Below are 27,207 nucleotides of genomic sequence, written 5' to 3' on the forward strand. Positions count from 1 at the left end.
ATGAATAAACTCTATACCATATGTTTAGTTGTTAAAAGTATGAATTTTAAACCCATACCTCAAACTCATGAGGTATGGGGTTTAAAAACCTTGGAAGGGAGGTGAGTTTGGCTCATTCCATTCTCTTAAGTATCAAATACATGGTATTAAGGGGATGAAATTTCATTCAAGAATTGAACCAAACACATGGTATAAAGTATCAAGTTCTAACTCGATGCCACTTTAACCTCATTCCTGATTCCAGATCCATACCACTTTACTAACCAAACGCCTCCTAAATGGTTTCAAGTCACAAATGTTAACCTATTTATCCAGTTTCAAGCCATTTGCGATTGTTTAAAATAAATGAGGTATAAGTTAGAATGATTAAAAAATAATAAAAAATAAGAATATTTTAAGCAGACTGAGCAAAGTTCAAACTAGTATGGTCAATTATTCCAAAACGGAGAGGGAGTAATTATTCTTCGTGTACACGTGAGAAAGACATGATGAATCATACAGTAGTATTCTCAGTTTTCTTCCAAGTTGTAATTTTGTACTTGGTGGGCAGTAAAATCTGAGTATCAGTTTCCTCTGTAATCAACCAATTTATATGAATCGGTTGAGTCGTCCGTTAAACCTGTTCAACCCACCTTCACTCACACCAACAACAACCCGCCTTCTCCTCAACCTTCACCCCGCATCTCCGCCGCACGCCTCCATCTCCGCCGCCGACCACACTCTCTCTCCGCCGCCGTCGTTCACCGGAAAACAATGGACTCCGATAATTCTCCCGCCAATCTCTCCGGCAGCGTAATCGATGATTTCGTTAATGTTCAGAATCCGACGAATGAGCTCGATAAGCACGACCCTAATTTTGTCACGATTGATAGTGATGATAATGGAGGAGAGAGAATTAATAATGATGATATTGGAGGAGAGAGAATTGCTGAGAATGAAGGCTCCAACAATGCCAGAGAATCAGAGAGTAGATCGCTTCCTCAAGAACTTTCCAGAAATGTTGTTGTGTTGTCTTGCAATAATGGCGATGGTTATAATTGTGACGTTTATTTGGTCGGAACTGCTCATGTGTCTGAGGTAAATAATTAATTTGGGGTTTCTTGATTATGTTTTTGTTTCGATGATTGTAAGAATTTCGAAATTGGGGGTTTCTTGATTGTTTGTTCTTGGGAATATAGTTTTGATTTGGAAATTGGGGGTTTCTTGATTGTTGGTGGTTTTTTTTTTTTTTTTTTTTTTTTTTTTTTTTTTTTTTTGGGATGATTCAAACAATGTCTTTGTTGTTGGTTTTGACATTATAAGGTGTGATGATTTTAGTTTGCTTTAATTGTCGGTTTCGAACAATTGTTGATAATTTCATGGTTACAAACAATATCATCGTTGAGGATAAAAGTGGAAATGTTGATAGATCGTCTTGAATTTGAATTTTGAGAGTGCCAATTATCGATGAGGGAAATAGTTCTAAATAAGTCGGTTTATGAGGTTGTCTTGTTCGTGCGTATTGCCATTAGTCACAGGGGTGTTTCCCTCTCATTTTAACTGAATTATAGTGTGCATTTTGATGTTGCATAATGAATTGGTTTTGACCTTGAGGTTTCCATCTCATTTTAAAAGGGCTTATTTCATGATTAAAGCTTACCTTCACTTCACAAATATCATTTGGGAAATTGCATGCAAATTAAGTTTAGATAATGGGTCGGTCTTAGGTTACATTGTATTGCTTTACAACTAGCTTAGATTAGTTTAGATAATGGGTCTCAGGTCAGATGAATCTGGTGTTAAGGGAAAATTTTGATGGTCGTTTGCTGTTATTTTTACCAATAATAATTTGTTTATTGAATATAAAAGACAAAAGTGTTGGTTGGTTGAGTGATTGTTCCTCATATTGCTGAATAATCTTGAATTCGAAATTTTGGAGTCCCAATTACCGTGAAGATAATGTTTCTGCTTAAGGGCGTGTTCGGCGCTAGCTTTTAAGTAGCTTTTAGGTAGCTTTTAGTGGTTTGACCAAGTCAAACCACTACTTAACAAAAAATGTGAGTGTTTGGCAAAGTAGTGGTTAGGGTAGCTTTTAGTGGTAGATGTAGCTTTTATGAAAAGTTAGAAAGATTAGCTTTTGAAATTAGAGGTAGCTTTTCAGGTAGCTGTTGAAAATTTAATCTATAATTTTAAAAATAAAATATTGATTTTTATGTGTAACAGTTTGTCAACCGCTACTTTACTGAACACTCATATCTAAATTATTTATTTTCATAGCTAACAGCTACCTACACAGCTAACAGTTACCTCCACAGCTACAGCTACCTTCACAGCTATATTTTGCTGAACACGCCCTAAGTAGGTGTACACAAATAGACAAGCAACTTTACAGCTTCACACAGTTGTCAATTTTTGATTCTACACAAATAGATAATACGTTGACGTGAAAAGCAGTATCTCTTCTTTTAATTCAGAGGCAGCGTTGAAGCATGTTTTTAATTTATCTTTGCAGGAATCATGCAGAGAGGTTCAAGCTGTAATCAGTTTCTTAAAACCAGAGGTGCTTCTCTATTTATCTTTTTAAACTTCAGAATGTGACAGAGTAATAAAGATTCCTGCTGTAGCTATCGTATTTACTTTTGATGTTATGGATGTTTTTTAAGACTTCTTTTTGCTGTGGTTTGGATGATTTTAGGTTGTGTTTTTGGAGCTCTGTTCAAGTCGTGTGTCTATTCTTACCCTTAAAGATTTAAAGGTCAGTGATTCAACCTTTTTTTCCTTCATGATTGTTTGTACCTTTTGTCATGTTGAGGCCTGAATCACCATATTTTGCAGTGATTCTAAACTTAACAGCAGCTGTTTAAAGTTCTGTATGATTTTTATTTTTTTTTGCAGGCCTTGGGGGGTGTGGGGGGGGGGGGGGGAGAGGAGGGGTTTTAGTTTTCGTAATGACGTAATGTGTTACATGATTGTTTTTGCAATGATTTCAGGCCTTGGTTGGTGGTCTTCTTAGTTCAGTTGCTTTTATATTAGTATAAATTGGAGCTCGTTGTTTGATTATCTAGACTTACGTTCAACTTTTCAGTTTGTCTTCTGTACCCGCATCGCATCAGTCTCTAACTATTGCTACAAGTGTATGGAACTTCAAAGCTCACACAGACACTTTCACTTTTATTATCTTGAACCACATTGTAGAAGAAAGATGTGAAAATAGAAGGATGAGAAGAGTATGTGGGATACGTGCTCACAAATGGGCTTGGGCTTAGTTTTCATCAAATATTAACAATCAAGCTATCTTGAATTGTGTATATGTGGTTACAAGTTAGAATTACTGTAAAAAGTCTTCTAAAAATGGGAAATGTTCTATTTATACCATGTAACTGCACCGTGTCCAATTTTAGGTAAGGCTCCGTGTCTAAAACTTTCAGCCTTGACACATTTGACACTTGGATATGTACCCACGCCCAACATTCATACCCGTGTCTAGGTAACATAGATCTAGACAATTGTCCAAATTAGGTCACCAAGCAAGGCTAGGCTATTCAGCAATGTTTAGTTATCTTGTTTTGGCAGTATCTTTGCAGTGATGTGGGAATGACTATGTGTTGCCTTTTTTTTTTTGGGGGGGGGGGGGTTCTGATTTTGGTTCTTTTTTCCAGTTTTTTTGGAGGTCGGGTAGCACATTTCATTAGCAATACCTAGCTCGCGAGTTCAAGGTTACAAGAAATCAACGATCCACCCTAGAGATGGATTAATGAGGCTGGAGATAGGATTCATAGGACTCTAGGACGCTGGAAAGCACGTAACTAGCTTTATACTATTAATTAAGGCTTCAAGTCGTTGAAGAAAGGGGCACCATTTGAGTTCTTGTTTTCCTTAGGCTAGTATTGCTTTTATGAGCAACAGTGGATGGCCACAGCATGGCTATGTTCTTCCTATATTTGGGAAATCCTCTGATGTAACATAATTCCCTTGGCATTTGAACTGAAATCTTGCTTTCAGGGGGTTAAGCCAGCTACACATTCATCTGAACCTCTACAAGTCTCTAGAATCACTGGTAATTGTTTCCTATCATTGCTTGCCTCTTGCATCATTTTCAGTTCTTGATTTATCTTAGTATGGAAAGAACTGAAGTGAGAAGAGTGTGGGGTTCAATTGGTCCCAGAAGACCATAATAAAAACAAATTGAACAGGAACATTTAATTTTTACTGTAAGGTTCAACAATGAAGGATCTTAGACTCGTCTTACGAAATTTTTATGAAAGAATCTATGTATGTGTACAAGTGTTTTATTTTATGGATATGAGTGTTAATTTTAAGGATGAAATAGTGTATGTTACTGTACCATGACATTAATTTCACCTTCTTCTGAAATTTTTCAATAGGGAAAGTGTTGATTTTTCGCAAATTAATAGTGGGCATTTAGTTTTAAAGACTTTTAGTCCGTGTGTCCATGTTCTTGGTTGGACTCTTATTTATCATGTCGCTGGATCTTCAAGTTCTTTTGCCTTTTCAATGTCAGCCTTTTGGATGTACGCCTTTGACAACCATATTCAATTTAGAGAATCATGGACAATGTCAAGTTTCCTAGTTTTGTGCCTCATAGGCCCCAACGCACTTCAATTCTCCCTCTTCCTGCACCCCCCAATCGCATAGAATCTCATTCTGTTCTTGATGGATGTTAAACTACAATCTGATCACATGTTCTTTCTTTTGTATGTCTACCCAACATTCATACCCTGTGTACCATAGAGGATATAAGTGCAACTCCCACTTTGTGATCATGATAAATGACCTATTAGAACCCTTTAGTGACAAATGAATTAATAATTAAGCTCTTCCTTGATCACTCTTGCATCATGAGCTTTCCAAACACTTAATAGAAAATTTTTAGGAGTTGATGGCAGTGGACTTAATGATGGAACACCATTTCTTAATGATGGAACACCATTTATAAGAACTCAGGGCCTGAAAGACGGAATGATAGATTGTGGAGGATAGTACTTAACAACTGTGTTAAAAATCACAATGATGGATTTAGAAAATAGAACAAGAAAACAGCAAAAACCTTCCAGACATTGTTGGAATGGTGAGGACGGAGTACATATATGTGGAGTCATATTAAATGTTGACTAGTTTGAATTTGTACTATGTTTCCTACACTTTTTTATTCCATGATGTCCACCCCTCTTCTGAAAAAAGCTAGGGATACTGATATTCATTCTGGGCTAACTGGGAATTGATTTTTCATTAATTTGCAGATACCAACCATGACAGAAATGATAGACTCGTGGAAGAAAAAGCAGAATATTTTTGGAATACTCTACGGCTGGTTTCTTGCAAAGGTATGTACTATTTTATTTTATTGATAGCATCCCTTGCAGTCTTTTTAGTATGCTGTATATTGAATCAATGTGAAGCTATGTGTTTATTCTCATCAAAGTGACCAAAAGTTTACCTCAATTTCAGTTCTTATGAATAGTAAGGTCTGCTGAGAAAAACCATGCTTAAGTGTGTGCTCTGTTTTTGTTTCTCCTCCTGTATCGATAGGTCTCTTCACCTGTATACATCTTTGGCACTTTCTCAAACTGAGGCTCTAATTCTATTTCAGAGAACTGCATTGGATTTGGGCCTTAGCTGGAACTTGGAATAGTTAGGTTTGATAGGAACCTTTTAATGCTAACAATCTTTCCTATTTATTTTTTTTCTTGAAAGGACAAGAAGTCTTTTTTTGAAGTTGCTCCTTCTGTATTACCCTTTCTTAGAGTTTACATTTGAGAGATTGAGGCAGATATCACTGAAGTGAAATGTCAAGAATTGCACGACCAGGTTGCTCATTTGAGAATATGGTTGTAGGCTAGGAAGGCTGATGAGTGAATTGGATAAACTGGACCACGTCATTTGCGAAACACTGACAGCGAACTTCATTTTTCAGTTGACTTTTTTTTTTGCAGTGGTCTCAGCTGATGTATGGCAAGTATGTTGGTGTTAAATGAACCCAACAGATCTACTGTGGTGATTGACCCCATACGCAAGGATGTTTACTCCTTTCCTTTAAATTCTAAGTCTAGATCGATCATGACCTTTAATTATTGGATTCGATCACCCGAATATCTCCTTCCCTTTCATTTTGTGAATCAAACATCAATTACCCAAGGCCCTAGGCTGTCTGCTGTATATATTGTGAAAATCAAGATGAGATCACTATCCTCTATTTCCAAATTTAAAGAAGTTTACTGTGTTATAGTTCTTGCTGATTCTATTTGGGTATAGGAGACAAATTAGTTAGTAAAGAGGGTTATAGGACTATGGTCTGCAAAAGATTGTAAGAGGCTAGCTTGATGTTGATGCATTATATATTTTTGCTGATTTTAGCTCTTCTGAGGGGGAAGATGTCTTATTGAAAAGGTGGGAGTTTGCTAGACTTGCTAAGAGATTTTCTTAACTTTGAAATTCCGTCCATTGATCTGCATGGCTCTTGGTTATATCAAAAACCTGGGCTGGAACAAGGTCAAGAAAATAATCTTGACGCTAATGGCAGAAGTGGGATGATAATGGGAGCTTGGTTACCTATCCAAAGATCAAAAGTTTCGTATATAGTATCAAGGAGAAAACTGATGAGAAGTTTTTCATCTGATGGGAGGAAAAAAATTCTTTTGTGGGCAGAAAGCTGGAAAATTGTTCCATAGTATTTAAAATTGGCAATTGATTATGAGAGATATTGTATGGATTATGCTTCAGGTTTCGTTAGTTGTTTGACCTCTTGTAGTCTCTTATGACAGTGACAGCTTGCTATCTTAAATTATTCTCACCCTTCAGAATTCGTATACCCTTTATATATATATATATATATATATATATATTTAATAAGAAAAAGCAAGCAGGGTTAGCAGGGATTATTGGGGTGATTTTCTTTGGCCTGGTTATTTTTGTTAACTGCTCTTATTTTAATCAAGCATGCTTTATATATTGTATTTTTGTTTTAATTTTTTGTTCAGGTTGCTGACAAACTTGAAGTGCTTCCTGGTTCTGAGTTTCGAGTGGCATTTGAAGAAGCAATGAAGCTTGGCAGCAAGGTTGTACTTGGTGATCGGCCCGTGCAAGTAAGATTATCGCTGGTTAAATTTGTCCAGAATTTATGGTTAATTGTAAATTTTAATCCAGTCTTCTGTCAAATTTATAATTTATTGCAAGCTAAAATAACCCAAATCCTTTTCGATTGTTGTTTTGGTTGAAAACTGCCAAAAGTTAGTTTAGTGAGGGAGTTTGGAATTCTTGCAGCCTAATTATTGAATTATAATTATGTGAATATATTAATGCTGCATAAATGGCTCTTTTTTTTTAATGCAGTCTACTCTTTATAAATGCTTTCATTTTGCTTTACCCCTATTCAGTTTTTTTTTTTTTTTTTTTTTTTTTTTTTTTTTTTTTTTTTATTTGTCGATTTGATTGAGGGCAAGGCTTAATGAATTTCCCCGCTTTTCAGCAGTTTCATTGATTTTTATTCCTAGAAAATTCAAGATTTCCAGTGACCTTCAAATTTTATGTTTCTTAATTACTGGTATTTTTCAGAAGATTATTTAACTAATAAAAAATTTACTTGGCAAACTTTTGACTTGTATTTTATAATCAAACTGAATTTGTGCTGGCTGCTTTTCATGAAAAACGTTTGTTTGGCTTCAATGATTTTGTAAAGTGATATGAGGCATCATTGTTGATAAATGGTTCTTGCTGTTTTTGATTTGAGTATCTATATATTATACCCATGTAGATGCTTTCAATAAAACCTTTTTCCTGCAAATGGGTGGTAGTATCTAATGCATATTTAATGCAGTACCTTATATATCTCTCTTTTATCTTCATTGGATGTTACCAATCACAAAGGTCTCCCTTTGTCCCTTAATGTTTTCACACTTCCTAACTATGGAGTTCTCCAAATTAACAACCCTTATGGGGAACACATTTAGTTGATGTTTTTCTCTCCTTAAGAATGCCGCATAGGCACAAGCCACATACCCACCTCACTAGTCTCTTTTGAAAATATGGGTTATTTGTCAGAACGTACCTTATTTGACACATTTACGTGAGAGAGCTTTTTTGGGGCAAATAGTAGTATAGTACCTTAATAGACTAAGCATCTTTACAAAACATCTTATTGCTGGACCCCAGAGAAAAGTCAGCCACAGAAGCTTTCCCTTTTATTTGACTATTTTTCTCTCTTTCTTATTTTCACACATTCACTTTCTCCCCTCCCTTGGTTTCTCTTTTCTTCTAGTTTATGCAACTACACCAGTATTGTTGTAATTTACATTATGCTCTCTTTTGGGTCTTCTATGATGACTTTTGATCCCCTCTCCTATTCTTTCTTCATGAGTCTATCCCTCCCATGGCTCCCATGTGACTTCCACTTCTAGTTCAAGACTCCTTGGTGATCAAGACAACCATTGTTTTGTTTTGTTTTTTTTTTAATTTTAATTTTTTAATATTTTTTTTTTCACATCATGCTCTCGCTCTTTTGGTCTTCTATAATGACTAATGGTCCCATCTCCTATTCTTTCTTCTTGCCTCTCCCCCTCCTGTGTGACTCCTACTTTTGGTTCATAACTCATGGTGTTAAAGACCAAAATTATATGGAAGTATGATCGCAATTTGTTGTATGTCATTTGGAATATTCTTTGGAACTTTCGTTGTTGAAAATCTTAATATGTATATATGATGTCAAATTTTGCTGTTGTATTTTGGAACTAGGTCACATTACGAAGAACATGGAGTAAAATGCCACTTTGGCATAAGATTAAACTAGTGTACTCTTTTCTCTTCCAAGCAGTGTTTCTCCCAGGCCCAGATGATATTAATAGAATGGTAAAATTTATTACTTGAATTAACTTGCTGATATCAGAAATACTCGTAAATTTTTCATTTCATTTTTGATGTGTATTTCTGTATTGCTTTGAGGTTTGACATGTTGTACACTTATCCAGTTAAAGGAAATGGATGATGTCGATATGTTGACTTTCGTGATTCAAGAGATGAGCAAGGAGTTCCCCACATTGATGGAAACGCTAGTGAATGAGCGAGATCTGTTAGTTTTCTCTTGCCTTTGTATCCAGTTTTATATTTCTTTTTTTTCAAAGTATTCTTACCTCTATAAGCTAGATATGATAAATGCCATTCTTTCTCTTCTTCAGTTAGGTGATCTTACCGGTATTCTCTTTTTCATGGGAATGCTGGACACCTATTAATTGAATGATACACCTATGTATTTTCCGTATCACAGAAATTTTATAAAGTGAAAAGTTATTGCTCTTTTATTGTCTGCCTTTGAGAAACTTGCTTAGTTGTTTTTTTACTCTTTCTCGTGATAAATAAATAAATTTTTACTGCTGAGCAATCAGCAGAAATTACAAGAACATTTCTCAAATAGCAAAAATAAAGATGGAGTATTGGAGTGACCTCCAATTTTCCAAAATTCCAACCGTCCAAAATTCCAGATGGGTTTTTTTTTTTCAATTTTCAATTGTGACTAAACTGTTGATTAGTTATTAATATGTTTCCATGACATTATGCTATAAAATCTGTTAAAAATATCATTCCTCTTGTACTTTCTGTCTAGCAACCCACGCAACACCACCCAACTTCTTCAGACCTTGAAACCATAGTTTGCACCACTACATACCATCTTTATATATATATATATATATATATATATATATATATATATATATATATATATATATATATATATATATATATATATATATACAACTTGGAATTTTGCTAAAGTGCAGGTCACCATCTATAATTTCCAAATAATATTAAATATCCCACAAAATTTAGACTGAATATGCTGTATATGGTCACAGAATTGTGCTAAACATAATCACATACCATCTCTTATTCTTGGAATTGATGAAGAGATGATTTTTGCAAAAATGGAGGGTCACCATATAGATCTCCTTAATAAAATTAATTATGTAACAAAATCTATGTTACATTGACACGGGTACGGGTATCCGATATTGGTACGTATCCGAGTGTCGGATACGCCATTCTCAAAAATTTAGGACACGGGGACACCGTCTTAACATTGGACTCGGGTACGGATACGGCAATAATTTTGTCCATAATATATCAAAAATTATATAGGTGGTTTTTATTGATAGATTTTTATATCTAGGTGAGTGGATTGCTAAAAAAAAGTAAACAAAATAAAAAGCCCAAGTTGTTTATTTAAAAAAAGCCCAAGTTGTTGATAGAGAAACATAGGTTTAAGGCCTTTTAAGCTTTTTACCAATTAAAACAAAACCCTAGCCGCCACCCTTAAGCACATATATTAAAAAAAAAATGTTACTGCTAGGTAAATCAGGAGAGAGGAGGGAGAAAAAAAGTCAAAAACTTCAGAAATTAAATAAGTAAATACACGTGAAAGAAGAAAGAGAGAGAAAACTGCATTGAGAAAACTCGTAATCGTGTTCATCTTCGAAATTGTTTGAGAACCGTCTTCATCTTCTTCAAAGCTTCAACTCCTTCAATGGCCGCCGTACCCGAGAACAAAATGGAGTATCCGGAACGGATTTCATACCCGGATCGGTGTCGCGTCGTATCGACCCGGGTATGCCGGCCAAAATGCCGTGTCCAGGTAACATAGAACAAAATTATAACAAAATATGCTATATGTAGTCACAGAATTGGCTTAAACAAAATCACAGGGTCGCCATGGAAATTATAAAATATTTCCACCATCTAGAATTTTTCAAAACTGGAGCTCACCCATCTAGAATTTCCCAAAACAGATTAAATATTATTAGCCAAGTTCCGTCGAATTTTCCCATCGTGTAACTATTAAAAGTTTACAAGCCCCAACTGCCTTAGCCCACCACAAAGATAAATAAGTTTAGCTATCCAAATCCCATGTAGAGAACATGTTGCAGATCTAAATTAGTACAAGAGAAAATTCGGTACTTCCCATACGCAGCAAATAGCCACTTCCAAATATTACTTGCCATTTCACAATGAAAAAGACGTGAGAAAGAGTCACTATTGGCACAACACAACATGCACATATCCAGCAAAATAGCTATCCCTGATCTCCCTTTGGAGTGTACCTCTAATGTTGATTCTATCCAACCCAAGGTTCACAAAAGTTCTCACCTCAAGGGGAACTCTAGCCTCTCAAATAAAACAATGAACCGGAAAGAGGGGTACATCCATGTAAAAGATTGACAGACCTAAAAAGACACGCAACAAAAGGTGCTTAAAGAGAAATTTGCTTCTCATCACATCTCAGGAAATGCTCAGAGAAGCAGGGTGTAAATTGGTTGGCTTGGTTTCTGCTCTTGCAGTTGGTAAATGTAAAACTTTTTTGTTAGATTGTAGGTGTTAAAGAGGAATACCTGTATAGCTCTTTATCTCTATATTATTTATTTTTATTCTTGTCAACCTGTTGATTTGCCACTGGGTATTTGCATGGCCTAGGTATATGTCATCTACATTATTGAGGGTTGCAAGGGAGCATACATCAGTGGTTGCAGTTGTTGGGAAGGGTCATCTACAGGGTATAAAGAGGAACTGGGAGCAACCTGTTGAGGTTAGTGACTATCAAACTTGTCAAATTGTGTTATTCTAGATAATGCTGAAAATTGATTGTCATCCAACGTTCCTTGACTATTATATTATGGATTCTAATAGAAGTTACGCTGTGAGATAAATCAATATCTTTACGTACTGATTGAAGTCACCTTTATATATTGATTGAAGTCACCTTTACATGTTGATAGATGAAGTCATTTCAATCAAACTGACCAATATGCACTGACTGTTCATATTAAGCAATTAAAATTGTAGGCCTGATCTTGATAAGCTGGTTTACTGTTTTATTCTTTCCCATGCTACCCCCTTTTTTTATCTGAAGATTTTTACTTGCACTTTTGCCACCAATTAGTATCTATTACTTTCCTTTTAACATTATTCCATTTCAAAAATCTGTTTTCAATAGTATCATCTCAGCAGATTAAGGCTTTAAGGGGAATCTGTTTTGAGCCTTTTACGAGTGGCTGCTTTGATACAAAAACCATTAGATGAATGTGGACTTTAAGGAAACCCCCGACCAAGGGATTTTTTTGTATACCGAATATTTGTAAATTTAAGTTTATGTGTTGGCAATCTTCACCTATCCCTTGGATTTTCAGTGCTTTTGTTTTGTCATTTGTAGGTCTCGGATTTAATGGAAATTCCAACAAGTCGTCCTTTCCTCTCAGCTGTGAAGGTCCTTACAACTGTTGGTGTAGCAGTTGCAGGGGCTGCAATAGTTTCCGGTATATACCTGGCATCAAAAAAGCAGTCCTAGTGACAGTTTTCTGCTTTGTGAATCTTCTGACTGAGAGATTGTTAATTGGGGTCGAAATTTACAAGATACGAATGCCATGATGTTTGCTTGTTGATGAAAGCTGATTATCAGTAACTGGTCATCAAGCTTTTGCTGCCTAGTGTTACCTGCAGTATATCATTGTAGTTGTTGGAGGTAAAAATGGTCGTAATAATTCGTCAGTATACGTATGATTCATAATGCTTTTGTTGATATTATCAGTGGTTGTAGGAGGGATCGTAATTGTAATTTGAGTGAATTTTGACGATTTGTGTCCCTGTTTGTATAAAACTTTTACACTTCATTCTTCAATAATGAAAGAAAATAACTTGTAATGTTGTTTTAAAAAGTTTTGCATCTTATTTGTAATGTCAATTGAATGCAAGCCTTTTATTTTCTCCTTTCTTTATTGCTTTTATTTTTATTTTTTTGATGCAATTCTTGCTCTCTTTGTGCTGGAAATAATGCTAGGTACAAAGTTCGCCCTCTTTCGGGAGAATCATAAAGCCCTTGTTCTTACCAATCTTTAAAAATATAAAAACTTGTTGATTGAACAAATGAATGGTACATGGTGATGAACGACACTACGACAGTAGTAGAAATGAATTTGGAGTGTTGTAATGTCCATGTTAAATTAAAAGTGAACGGTGAAAGTATCTCTCCATTGACCAAATAGCACTCACACTTTTAGTTTAACAGTTTGACCAAATAGCACTTACACTTTTAGTCAAACTGATGCAACTAAGAGTGAACACAGGAAGTAATTATTTTGTACACTTCAATTTAAGTTGGCTAATATAATACATTCTTCTCAAAAAGAGCTAATATAATACATTCTTTATTCCAACACACAATGCAATGAACTTTGGTCTGTAGAAAATGACCAATAAATTTACACATCGATCAAGGTTGAATATGAAGTGAAGGCTCTCATTTTCCCTTTTATGTAAATTGCTACCTGTCACCTTAATTATGTTCTTTTGATGAATCCAACGTGCATCTTTTGTTTTGAATCATATAATATGACTTGTACACGATGCATGATTTAAACTTCTAAATTTACATACATCCATTTTAAAACAATTATTGGCTTATATAATAAAGATAACTTTATCAATTAGTAAAACTAATAAAAAAAAAAAAGTATATCTAAAAATTAAACATTAAAACAAATTTAACATCTCCTGATCCCATGTTTAAATTTATTATTATTATTATTATTATTATTATTATTATTATTATTATTATTATTATTATTCTTATTATTATTATTATTATTATTATTATTATTATTATTATTATTATTATTATTATTATTATTATTATTATTATTATTATTATTATTATTATTCTTATTATTATTATTATTATTATTATTATTATTATTATTATTTTCCAAAGAGAATACCAAAGATAGTCTAAGTAGATTACATGAATACAATATAAGAACGGGTCATTTGAAAGACAATGGAGGAAGCAATAATTTTATTTATTCTGCTTGTTGATACAATGACACACTGATGGTGTCAACCCCGACAATACATGTATGTCAAGGCTGAGTCATACAAACTGTACAATGGTTTAATTCACTAGTACTTGATACAGTAAACAGAACACGACGAACTCAACCATGCAAAACTGCCAAAATTAATCAACACAGAAGGGGGAGCTAATAGAAGAAGTGTCAAAGTCTCAACGATAACCATAATGGCAATAGATAGTGATCTTGGCCAGACTTAAGCACGATAGTATTCACTTCTACTCTGATTTTTGCATGTCTTCTTCCGTTTTCCAAACTACGTCCTCTAATGAGCTCGAAAGTTTTTTATAGAACTGCAAAAAGATGATAATGATGAACAAGTAAACCAACAGATCAGGCCAGACACTAGTGATCTTTTGCAAGTACACTTTCAGTTTCATGATGCTACAAATAAGATTTTTTTTTTTTTAATACCCTCTAACCAGAATAGTCAGTCACATATACTATTAAAAAATATTAAAATGTTAATGTTGCCACTATCATAAAATGATAATAATCTAATATTGAATTTTAAGACAACTTACAGAGAATATACACAAAATATACTGAAAATGTGAGAATATACACAAAATACACTCCTATGAAAATGTCTTTACATACATCGTAAGATTTCCTAATATAATTATAACTCTCATAGCATAAAAATTATCCTAAACCTTTAATCAGAATATTTTGTCTATTCCCTATCAAACTAAAATATCTATGCAACTATACATGAATGGTGAGAAATTTAAACAGCACAACTATTATATAGAGAGTATTCGAGTAAAATCTATGCCTAGTCTATAAAATCACAAACCCAAAAGGACACCCGGCTACTAATATCTTCTAATTTTTCGAAAAAATGAAAGATACAATGAAGATCATTGATAGTTGTTTTTTTCTTTCTTTTTTTTTTTTTTTTTTTCTCTCCCCCATTGCATAACTTTTTCACTTTTTCCCCCACCTTCCCCAGTTCCCCTTCCCTCCCTCTCTCTTTTTTTTTTCCCCTTTCGTCTTTCGCCCTTCATGAGACTAGTTCTGCTCTATATCCTTAATTATGAGCATTTGAGACAAAATCACAACTAAATCTGATTGGACAGGCAGAAACAATAGAACAAAAAAACAAACCTTGTGAAATTCCAAGGTATCTCCCTTGGCTTTTCTAAGCTCTACCAGATGAAGGGATGGGGCAACTTGCAGTACCTATAACAAAGAAGACATATAAATGAGATTATCATACAGAGGTTTTTCTCAAGTCTGCATACTCAGTTTCCATTTTCACTACCTCTGTAGCGACATTGAGGTTTCCCTTCCGACCAGCTTTCATATTTTCAAGCCTCATCTAAAATAGACAAGTAAACTAGTGTCAAATAAAAGTTCTGGTGACCCACATTCACTTCAATTCTGCTAGTATCAAACTATCAACCCCTACATCTGTCAGAAATATAAAGGCTTAAATGTTGCACATTGTTTACCTTGTAATTTTTCTTGTGCACATCAAAACCAAGAGGTTTTGCAGCTTCTTCTATCTTTTTAATTATTTCACTGGCAGGGCTACGAGATGTGAATCTTGTTTCTCTTTTAAAAACCTGGCCGAGGACAGAAAATTAAGCATTGTGTGGCAAGGAACCCCTCAATCTGCAAGTGAAGACAAGCATCTCCAAGGGACTCCAACTGCACGCAAAGTGTAATGCAGGAAAGCATACAAAACAATTGAACCAGTAGTTTTGACTAAAGCAATTAAAATTTTAAATTGAAGCCCGTTCCTGCATTCGAGGCATAAAATAATAATATCCCATAGGGCATACTGTGATACTGGCATATTCAAGAATGAATTGATGAGCAATTTTTTACATTATCTTCCTTGTCTACCCCCACAACCCTCACACAGAAAGAAAATAGCATTTTGACAAAAGAATGATAATCTGCATATGATTGAAGTATCATCCCTTTTGACAAATCAGATGTCTATTATTCAAATCTATATTTAAAAGATGGACAAAACAGGAGAAAGGATAACCTGATCTGTATCAAAAAGACTTCCTAGGTTTAGCCCTTTAGACATGTTAATCAAATCAAATGCATTCATGGCAGTTGGCTTTTCTCTCTTCTCAGTCACATGATGTTCCTGTTGAGAAGAAAGTAACATATCAGTACAAGCCATTAATCACCATGAACAAAGTCTAGATTCTATATAATCACTAAACTTACTTCTGCATCCTGGAAAACTGCATCTACATCATCCAAGCTAGTATCATCTTCATCATCAAAAACAGGAGGTTTATAATCTACTTTGAACCACTCATCTTCTAGAATTTCTGGGATAGTTATGCGCTGCCAAGTGTAAATAAAATGCTTCAAGTCACTATAAATTGAGTGAGCACCATACATCAAAACAAAATGTATCATAAAGATAATCTCACTGTCACAGGATTGGGATTCTTGCGAAAGAAAGCTTAATACACATTAACATTTCACGAATCTGAAAAAAGACACTCAGAAAACAAAGTCCATATGTTTAATGAGGATTTATAAAGCAATGGAGCTCACTGTCATAGGATTGGGATCCAAAATCCGTGTAATAAATTTCCTCATACTAAAAGACATCCAAGGGGGGCAGGTAAATTCAGCTACTGAGATCTGCATATTGAGACAAAAAAAAATCAAGATGCAGACTAGGAATAACATGGAAGACCAATTAAATATAATTACATAAACTTGCTCACTTTGTTATATAGGTTCATAAGATTAGAATCATCAAAAGGCAAGTAACCTGCGAGCAATACAAATAAAATAACACCACACGACCACACATCTGCTGTTGCCCCATCATACCCTAGGTCATTAAGGACCTAATATTCATAGGATTAGAGAAAAGGCCGTTAGCTACTACAAAAAAATGTACAAATACGTAAGCACAAAATAGCAAGTTGGCACGATAGAAAAGTCACCTCTGGAGCAACATAGTTTGGAGTTCCACAGGTTGTATGAAGAAGTCCATCACCCTGGAAATCAAAGATCATTAAGTGTTTACTTCAATAATTTACATGTTTTTATACCTCTAATCAGTAAATTGCTCTTAAAAAAAGGTGACTGGGTTTTGTTGTGTTTACTTCTTTTAATTCATTATATACCATCACAACTCTGCAATACAAGAGAAATGCAAATAAATTATCCAAAAATCAGAACAATTGGCCTTGAATAAATCACTCCCTGACCCACTACTACATCAATCCAACAGCATTTAGTCTAGCAGCTCACTACCCCATGCCTGGGCTTTAGGTCAGCAGTTCAGCATACAGACACTTTATCCTTAGGTTACTTAGGCCTTGTTCTCTTTGCCAGATAATCACTAAACTGAAATTATCATAATGAGTTAAACCAATAATTACTGAGCAAAACTGATTTCTACTGGCTGAAAATGATTTTAAATGTAGTTACTACTGTGGATTTTTTCTGAGCAAGACTGATTTCTACTGGTTGAAACTGGTATTTACTGATTCACTATTATTATTGTTAAATGAAGTTACTAATATTTATTGATCAAAACTGATTGATGAAAATGATTACAATGGATTTTAGGTTGAAGAAAACATGACCTAAATCTTATTTTGTAGATATTAGGGTAAAATGAGAAAGACATTAAAATGAAAAGGACGAGACAAATTTATCGTTCATAATATTTAAACCAAATGTGCAGCTTTGTTTAACTGAAATGTGATGTGCAAAATACGTACATTGTGTGTGTGTGTGTGTGTGAGAGAGAGAGAGAGAGAGAGAGAGAGAGTATGTGTATATACAACTATCTTGAAGACAAGAGGATAATGTGATCATGGCTTAGTAAACGATACAATAAGATTTGCCAAGAAAATTGAAATGGGGTCTAGTTTTTTTACACCTTATCCACCCCCCCCCCCACAAACAAACCAGAAACGATCATGGCATAGCAAATGACACAATACGATTGCCAAGAAAATTGTGACATAAATGGGTTTGGTTTTTTTTATACCCTATTCTTCCCCCCTCCCCCCTTCTTCTCCCTTCTTAAAAAACTGAAAAGGCGAATAGGTAATTTGTGGGTAATAAATTAGGTAGCAAATTGCAAACCTATACCGAATCAGCGGTGAATCTTGTACTGGCAAATTGGTAGGAACTGGAACTATACCCAAAATCCTAGCAGATGATTGGCTAGATGGAAGTTAGTATATTAAATATCAGCTGAACCTGCAGTAATTAGACAACCTTGTGCAAAGTCCAAACAATCCATATATACTATGAATTGCAAGACGGGTTTCCTAAGAATTAAAAGGAATCCTATTTCTTAAAATTTGCCGTCAGACGACAACAATTCACCGTAATTCAGTCTTAAAAATTCTCCTTCAGATAGCAAGGGAAGCTTTGAGGCCATCCAAATATCCAATCATCAATCACAGTGAATTATTTGGGCTGGATGATGATGACCTAAATCTAAGAAATGTTTTTTGTAAGCATTCAGCACTAAGCCGTAGATTTTAAGAAGATAGAGGCTATCAGCCCAAATTTTCGCAGACCACAAGTTTTAGTAACCATCAGGTGGTGGCTCACTTTTTTCTGTCTTTATTCTTTAGTCACAAATGAGAGTGAAGTCTTTCCCACATTTTTGCACAAGTTTAAGAGTGAGGTTTTTTCTTAGTCATTTGGACTTGTCCTTTAAGAAGTGGTGCCATGCAGGTATGATCCGCAACCAGCATCCTGATTGTATGTGTCAAAGCTCTCATCAAAGACAGGCATTAAAGCATAAGAAACCTTTTAAGAGATTGGAATCTCAAAGATAACGTTAGCGTCTTGAATGTTATCCTTTGTGTTCTATGTTTGATATTGGATAAGCTATAGGCCAATAAAGGTCGTCAAAGGATTCACTAAGGAAGAGAACATCCTTTGTTAAAGAAGCTACAAACAAGCAACTTGTTAACATTGAGGTGGCATTTATGAATTTGGGCAAAGAGATAACTACTTTGGAAAAGACTACGAGTTGTATCAACCAATATCAAGGACTGGTGAATCCTTCCATAAATAAGCTGAATAATTCTTTCTTGCCTTCCCAATGATGGATCTTTTAGCCATTTTGAAGGGCCACTAGCGTGGTATTTGAATATTTGTAAAGAGTTAGTTCTATGGAGGGGAGGTACACTTGAGCAGACCCATCAATGACCACAATCTTATACTGAGAAAAGGAATTCACTAAGGAAGAGAACATCCTTAGTGAACATCCCGTCAAAAAAAAAAAAAAAAAAAGAAAAGAAAAGAGAAAAGGGCGTGAGCAGGTGACTCCTTCAAATAGTTTTCTTGCAGATTATTGGGTTGTCAATTCTTAAATACCATTTGACTTGTTAAGTCTTGACTATGGTGTTGTCAGATGAGTGCTCTTGATCCATGAACATCAAAGCTTCTGCCTAGAATGAAGTATGAAATACCCTTCTAATTATTTCATACTTGTGGAATGTGACTTGTATGAAAGTATTGTGTTCATTGTAGGATAGTACTCAATTGAAACTTGAAAGCAAAAAATATAGAAGTACAGTGATAATTATTGTAGCAGACTATAACAGATCATAATAGTTGCTCAAAAAGACTGTTTTAAGAGAGCGATCATTAGAATGGTCTTACAGAAATCATTGAATGTTAGTCTACCCATTAACGCTAGACTGGCCTACAGTGAAATCGGCATGGTAAGGGGCAAACGGTGGGTATGAAAATGCAATTGACTTACACCAGGAGACTTCCCCATGACTGAGAGGGCAAGAGGTAGAGGAGCTCACATCTAGAGAAAGCAAGTGGAATATTCTAGAGTGCGGATGGGGGGATTATACAATCCAGTGGAGCATTTGGCTGGATTGGATTGAACACAGTTTACTGGAGCCATTGTATCCTGTGTTACTTTGGACTAACATAACTTTTTTAAAAGCCTTTATGGACTAGGAAAACAGAGCTTTCTCAGATTTAACAATATATTGTGTAGCAGGTGCACACAATACAGGAGCTGATCATAATTAAGCTAACTAGATGGAGCATGGAAACGACCAACTCAATTACAATAAAATCCTTATGTTATGGACTAATACCAGTGATCTAAAGCAATTAACCCCTCGACGGCACTCTTAAGTATAAGGTAACTTATGACCTCAAAATTCGTAGAATTATAAATTCATAAATTTAACAATAGATATGACTACCTGGACTTGTTGCTGAGAAATTGCACTTAAGCCAAAGTCAGAAACTTTGAGATTCCCACCTGAATCTAACAACAAATTTTCTGGCTGTGAAAACAAACACACAAAGATTCAAATTTCAAGAAAACAATGATATTAAAGGGTATACAATTGATTTTAAATATGAAAATAATTGGCGAAATATATATTCCAAAATTTTGCCTGTATCAGTAACTTAGTCCAAACTTCTGACTTGTTTGTGCTCTATACCAGTCAACAGTGCTACTATGCACAACACAACACATTAATTTAATAGCCCTTCAAACCCCCACAACTTTATGTCACATTGACTCACATCCTTCTGTATCCCACTCTCATTGGAATCTGAAGATACTAGCCACCGCAACACCAATCACTACCATCCTTCCAACACAACCATCTCCAGATCTTCCACTCGCCGCCACACAACCAGTATCCCTCTTTTTCTCTCCTCTCATCCACAATCATCCACAATTTGGATTCCTCTCATCTCTCCCCTTCTTCCCTTTTTACTCCCATACTCCTATAGTCTGCTTAAAAACAGGATAAATGAGAGAGAGAGAGAGGGGCTCCAAGTACTAAGAACAAGAGGGAGGGAAAAGTATGACTGATTCGGGGACGCAGTGGTAGACACAATGAACATGGTGGGTTCTAGGACAGAACGGGTGGTGAATCAAGGCCTTTCTACTGGGCTTGTATGGCTGATTTAGAAAGACGACACCATGAATATAAAGGGGTGTGGTGGTTATTTGTGACATAAATTTCATTTCATCAAATATTTCCTGATATATTGGAAATGTTCTTTATTTTTTTTCTCAGCAAAACAATTTTATACCCTTGATTCCTTGAGGCCTTGACCGCTATAACTTAATCACAAAATTCAAAATTTTGAACTAATGAGCAGAGTGTCTTCAGTTTAAATTGTGCATTCAGGCAACGCTTTTCATTATTCCAGCAATTTTCCAAGTATATACGTCATACCTTCAGATCTCTATGGTAAACACCCCTGCTATGACAATAGTCCACAGCATTTATCAGCTGCTGAAAATACTTCCTTGCTTCATCTTCCATCATTCGTCCATGGTGCACCTTCAATAATCAATACCAATTTAAATCTTTAGTTATAATACAACCTAAGGTAGGACAACAGATCCAAAAAATTTAGGTTCTCCAAGTAACCGCAATTTCTAATGTGAATTTAAATTTCAACTGATACATAAAACTACACAATGAATCATCCTCCAGTTAATGAATCATATTCTTGAGTATCAAGTACACAACACAAAAATATAAGGTATCACCTGAACAATAATCAGAGAGACTTACAATCCTGTCAAAAAGCTCCCCTCCTGTGACGTATTCCAAAACAATGTATATCTTTGTCTTGCTCCCCATCACCTAAACAATGAATATGTCATTAAAGCAAGCAATGTCCGAAGGATAGAACCAAATTCCAGATCTTATGTAGCTACAGCAGAATTCTAAAGAGAAAAAAATGGTATAGTAGCACTAGAATATATCTGTCAGTCAGATAATAATGTCTCATTTTCTTTATTTAGGCATTCAAATAATCATTGCCCAAATCTTCTTTCAACTTACAAGAACACTTGCGAGTTACACCCAGTCTAGTACGCAAAAATTTTCCACACTCTATAAAGTAATATCAGAACTCCATGAGAATCACAAACCCAAACCAAAAGAAAATAAAAAGTTGCCAAGGACCTTAACCTTCACTGAAATTAAAAAAAAAAAATTAAAACTCAAAAGAGCAATAAATACTACAATAGGTAACATAGAGATACTAAGATAGGTAATCCTGGCTAAATGATCTTCCCTAAATGAACAAAACTCCAATGTCGACTTCTATATAGATAGCTGATAATTTAGAGATATGCTAACTCTAAAAACTAACAAACACAAATTCTCGTTTAAAACTCCTGACTCCTGTCTGGCTTTGCATTTACAAAATGAGACTTTTACTAGGGGCAGAGAAAGCAATAACCTCTGTTAAAAGCATACCGCAATAAGGCCATATAAAGAATAGAAACTCTCCTCCATAATCATCCCATGCATCAAGGATTCAAGGAGCTTATACAAACACACACAGAGACATTCAAAATTGAAAAGAGAGAGACACAAGTGCGTGCACGAGAGAGAGAGAGAGAGACCTCATACAAGCGAACTACATGTGGATGCTTTATTCGCTTCATCGTAGCTATTTCCCGCCTTATCTGCAAGTTAAAGCATTGCAACAATTAACATTGATGTTTAGTGTCTGTAAACACAAGTTGGTCAGTAAGATGCAAGAAGTCCAGGCAAAATGATCCTCTGGAGTTTCATTTTCATGGACGTGTCTAAAAATTTCTTGGCTGACTACAGGAAGTAGAAAACTAGAAACTTAAGGCACACCTTTCACTTACCTAGGGAAAGCTAAGTGAGCAATTTTGATATCATCCATAGCTCATTTATGTTTGTTTATCATACGAATGAATTGAACTTGAACACGGAAAAAGGTACACTCATTCATAGAAGTTCATGAACAGCTTGGTTAATCAAATCATGAGCGACTCGTTTATTTGTCCATGAAAAAAATCATTTATTTTTATTATGGAAGAAAAAATTATTTTGTCAATGGAAAAGCTTGTTTGTTCAAAATTAATCAATTAGGGTATATATTTTAATCTACAACTATTCATGAATGTTGATTTACATTATTTGGTTTGATTTGAGATTTCCAAATATCGAAAGCACAAATCTTATAAATGAACTCGGATCATTAAGAAAGAAGTTGTTCATGAGCCATTCACGAACACTATAACAAACTAAACAAGTGAGCTTGAACATGCTCTTGGCTCACCATGTCATCTCTTTTACACTCCTAAGGTTATTATAAAAAAGAATATTTTGTACAAAATTAGAGGGAAAATAATAGTCTTCCTATGAGAGGAAGTGAAAGGGAGAGAGATAATGAAGATACCAACCATATTACGGCTGTGTTATATACAAGTGAAATGCTAACAAGGAAGATCGCTAATAAAGTATACTTTAGATTCAGTAGCTTTCCCTTGTCTTCTCTATTTGGGGGTTGGGAAAAGGAGAGGGGGCAGGTTTCAAATCGGCTGCAATATTCAATTCATGCAAATAACAGCTGAAATGAATTATAAAGATAAACACATATAAAACAATATGAAATAAAAGCTTGCTAAGACAGAACACGAAAATATAGAGAATTAAAACAGGAGATTGAGGGACAACAGAAAAAGTAATTAAGCAAATTAATACCTGTTCAGACATCTTGTGCTTAAGAACTTTCTCTTTGTCAAGAATTTTAATAGCCACTGGATCCCCAGTTTGAGAATCTCTTGCAAACTTTACTTTGGCGAATGTTCCTTCCCCGATTGTCCTTCCCAACTCATACTTTCCAACTACACGCTTCACTTTAGCTGCACTCATTGTTCAATATCAGGCAGACACGGGCTGTGTATTATATTTTTCTGCAGAACAAAACAACTATTATTAAGATCAAGATGAAAGCTGAGTAGCCAAGAATTTGGAATGGGAGTTCTTAAGTCGAGAAACAAATAACTTATTTTATTAAATCATAAACACCAAGTTTTGCAATACTCTAACGGCCTGTTGATCAGCTGTAACAAGCAGTGATGATAATTATGAATTATTATGATGCTTTCTAAAGATAGTCACATTCCAGTGTCCATGGCATTGGTCAAATGGAACCTCGTCCCCAAGCATGTGCTTTCCTTCACAAATTCACTACCACTCGATACAGAATATAAAGTAGTGAGTTCAATGCCAATACTGCTATCTACAATCACTTACCAAATTTGGCTTTAAAATTTTTGCTTCCAAAAACAGCCAACTAAAAACCCCAGCAAGAAATATCTAAATTACAGAAATGTCCTTCTATTTAACCATTTGAATTCAACTATTAAAGTTGCCATAGCATGACTGCCTTACATTCTGCAACAGTTTAATTATGCATAAAATAGATGGGAAATCAGCTTACATCATCACATGAGTATGGATTATGAGCGAAGGCTAGTCCAATGGTGCCATGATGGCACTACAAGAATCTAGTCAGCCTACTCAAAAACAATTAAGAACATGTCAGGGTTTCTTTTGAATATTTATAAATAAATTCACATATATAATAGATCAAACAGTAAGTGAAGCAGCCTGATAACACTTATAATAATCAACCCGATTCCGAAACAAATACCAAATTATATCCCCAAAACCTAACTGAACACCTTGAAAGGCTTGAATTGTGGAGTCCAAATAAGTGAATAACCCAATAGAACCAACACAAAAGATACATAAGAAACTATATACAGCATGCATAAATGGCAAACAAACATAAAGTAAAATTATAACAGATCTTGCAAAAAAAATTGGTTACCCAAAAATTCCAGATAGTAATCAAAAGAAAGCTCACCAACAGTAACAAAAAAAAAAAAAAAAAAAAAAAAAAAAATCAACTACCAGTGTAAAATTCAAGGAAATTAAAGCCAAAGTTGGATAAAATTATTATTTATTAGACACCCATTAACCAAGTTACAAAAAATCAAATACCCAAAAGTGTATATGATTAAATTAGCTGAAAATTGTATTAAAAAAAAAGTAAGAAATTAAGGCTGAAACTTACAGTAAATCGGTATAAAATCTGAGGCACAGGAAATTGAAGAGTGGGTGACAAGGTCGAAGGTTTGGCTCTTGGGAGAGTAGTTGGGTCACTGTAGATGGTATGACACTAAGCAGTTGATGAGTGTAACAGAGTAATTAAGAAAGACAGAGAATTGGAGAAGACAACAAAAGACTCGGACAGAGAACTAACATGTCCTTTCTTGATATTATAAATAATTACTGACTACACCCTTTATCTCTATCCGTAGATATGTTTGCCATTTCTCAATTTTTTTTTACTATTCCCTCTTTTTTTTTTTTTTTAGAGAAAAAATTAGTTTGAATAATCCAACTTTGCGGCGTCTGTCCGTAATAATCTCACCTTGGAGTTATTTTTAAATAATCTGATCTGTATATCCAATCTGCTCTAAATGGTCCCAACCGATCATGTAACTTGTTATAACAAGTTATCTAACACGTGGCAGCTTGTGATTGGTCAAAAAAATAAAAATTAAATAAATTTTAAAAAAAGTTAGATTTTTTAAAAGAAAAAAAAATTAAAAAATCACCCACTAGTTGCTTGATCATGTTCCCTCATGCAGCTCTGGCCACCCAGCTCCCAACCACAACACCGATGTCGGCGCCGGCGTCACGACCAACCTCCTCCCCCTCCCTTAAACCACCAACCCCTCCCATCCTCACGTGCCATCCCCCTACCCTCGTTAACCCCTTTCCCATCCCGATCCCAGCCCCTTCCCCGTCCCTCGTCCCTTAACAGGCCACGCCAACCTTCCCTGTCCCCCATCCCGAACGCGTCGTCCTCCCCTAACGTCGATTCTGGCCGCACCGACCTCCCCAACCAGTTTCATGGGGTCTGGTTTGGTGGGTTTTTTATTTTTCGAAGGGGGTTTTGGGGTTACCTTGGTTGGGGTCTGGTTTGGTGGCGGTGGTTCCAAGATCTGGTTTTGGGTCTGGTTTGGTGGCGGTGGTTCCTGGGGTCTGGTTTCGTGGCAATGGTGATTCTGGGTTTGGGTGGTGGCGGGGATGGTGGTGGCTGAAACTTTGATTTTACTTTTTTTTTGTTATTTTTTTTTAAGTTTAGACAAATCAAGTTGTGACACGTGTAAATTAAATTTAATAAAAAAAATTACCTTTTCAATCGGTTACTAGTCATTCGAGACTATTTAGAGCGGATTGGGTATAAAGGTCGCATTATTTAAAAATAATTCAAAGGTGGGATTATTTTTAGCGGACGGTCCAAAAGTGGGATTATTCCGTGCAAATTTTTTTTTTAAATGCATCATTAAATTCGTTATAATGTCCACTTTCATAATATAATTTTGTTATAATTTTCACTAATTAACAATTAGGCCTTGTTTAGAAAACCTTATTTTTACTTATTTCAGAAAAAATAAATTCAGATCAGTTCAGATAAGAAAAAAATAAGTTCATATCACATCATATCAAAAAAAATAAGTTCAGATTAGATCATCGTTTTATGTGCAGTTTTTTATCGCTAAATATCTTTAATTTCGTGATGAAAAAAATTATGAAAGTCACATATTAATAAAATACACATTATCTAACAAGACCCCACTTGATATATTTTTTCCGTATAGATTATCATATATTTAAGGTCAAAGTTTGGTCAAATCTGACATTTTGATCAGACCAGATCAAATCAACAAAAATAAGGTGAACCAAACAAGGCCTTAAAGATATTAATGGTCAAAGTTGCGTGTTGACAAATGTACCGGTCAAACTGATGCAAATAAAAAAACAACGGGAGTACAATACTCCTTCTATTTTTAATTACTTGTTCCATATCAGTTTTACGAGAAATTGAAGAAGTAATAAAATATAAAGGTAGTGGACTTGGTGAAAGAATAAAAAATCGTAAAAAGCAAAAGTAGTTGAGAGAATTGGAAAAGTGATATCCCAAAAATAATAAAATATGTTCTATGTTGGGTCCACTAGTTGAGAGAAATAAATTAAATATTGTAAAATTTTTCCAAATAAGGAAATGGAGAAAATAATTAAAAATGGTCGGAAATGAAAAGTGAAGCAAGTAATTAAAAACGGTGGATATAATCCATAATACCCATCCATTTCATAAATCTTAACAATCGCAAGATTCGCATTAGTTTGATTAGCATACATTACATAACTTTGACCCCATAATATTAGTTAACCAATCAATAACTTAATACTAAACAGACACCGAAGTGACATGTTTCACATTCTGGTGCACAATTTCCTCCAAAACTCCCCCCGCTAGCAAAAATCTTTTATTTTTGGTGTATTTGTATAATACAACTATAATTATATTATTCCAAATCTTATACTACGTATATTATCTTTATATAAAATGTATTCCTTTTCATTTCGCGTTCATAATTCTTCCACGCATACACATTTACCTGAAATATACTTTTACCCTTTTTTTAGTTATCTTTTAAACGGAGTATTATTGA

At 34.8% G+C, this 27,207-nt stretch overlaps 2 protein-coding genes across 4 annotated transcripts; one reads left to right on the forward strand and one right to left on the reverse strand.

Moving 5' to 3' along the window:
• The first annotated feature begins 531 nt into the window (after positions 1 to 531).
• On the forward strand, positions 532 to 12,697 carry LOC145587628 (uncharacterized). The gene is made up of 9 exons (XM_081644357.1): positions 532 to 1,077; positions 2,492 to 2,539; positions 2,675 to 2,734; positions 5,241 to 5,324; positions 6,978 to 7,082; positions 8,728 to 8,841; positions 8,961 to 9,061; positions 11,455 to 11,566; positions 12,191 to 12,697. Exons 1-9 carry the CDS (start codon positions 754 to 756, stop codon positions 12,323 to 12,325), a joined length of 1,083 nt encoding a protein of 360 aa, XP_081500483.1. The 5' UTR covers positions 532 to 753; the 3' UTR covers positions 12,326 to 12,697.
• Positions 12,698 to 13,752: 1,055 nt separating this feature from the next.
• LOC145589512 (CBL-interacting protein kinase 32-like) lies at positions 13,753 to 24,944 on the reverse strand. 3 transcript variants are annotated; one of them, XM_081646112.1, is made up of 16 exons: positions 24,756 to 24,944; positions 24,117 to 24,192; positions 23,375 to 23,586; positions 22,261 to 22,323; positions 21,419 to 21,490; positions 21,074 to 21,181; positions 20,078 to 20,161; positions 16,817 to 16,870; positions 16,592 to 16,717; positions 16,416 to 16,505; positions 16,077 to 16,199; positions 15,886 to 15,993; positions 15,341 to 15,454; positions 15,151 to 15,207; positions 14,994 to 15,068; positions 13,753 to 14,176 (listed from the first exon to the last, which is right to left on the reverse strand). In XM_081646112.1, exons 3-16 carry the CDS (start codon positions 23,543 to 23,545, stop codon positions 14,102 to 14,104), a joined length of 1,320 nt encoding a protein of 439 aa, XP_081502238.1. In that variant the 5' UTR covers positions 23,546 to 23,586; positions 24,117 to 24,192; positions 24,756 to 24,944; the 3' UTR covers positions 13,753 to 14,101. The 3 variants fall into 3 exon arrangements, with proteins under 3 accessions (XP_081502238.1, XP_081502239.1, XP_081502237.1); XM_081646113.1 differs by having other exon boundaries at positions 24,117 to 24,195; XM_081646111.1 differs by lacking the exon at positions 24,117 to 24,192 and having other exon boundaries at positions 24,756 to 24,943.
• Positions 24,945 to 27,207: the final 2,263 nt, after the last annotated feature.

Source organism: Chenopodium album, chromosome 17, assembly GCF_948465745.1.
Source record: "Chenopodium album chromosome 17, dcCheAlbu1.1, whole genome shotgun sequence".
NCBI lineage: Eukaryota > Viridiplantae > Streptophyta > Magnoliopsida > Caryophyllales > Amaranthaceae > Chenopodium > Chenopodium album.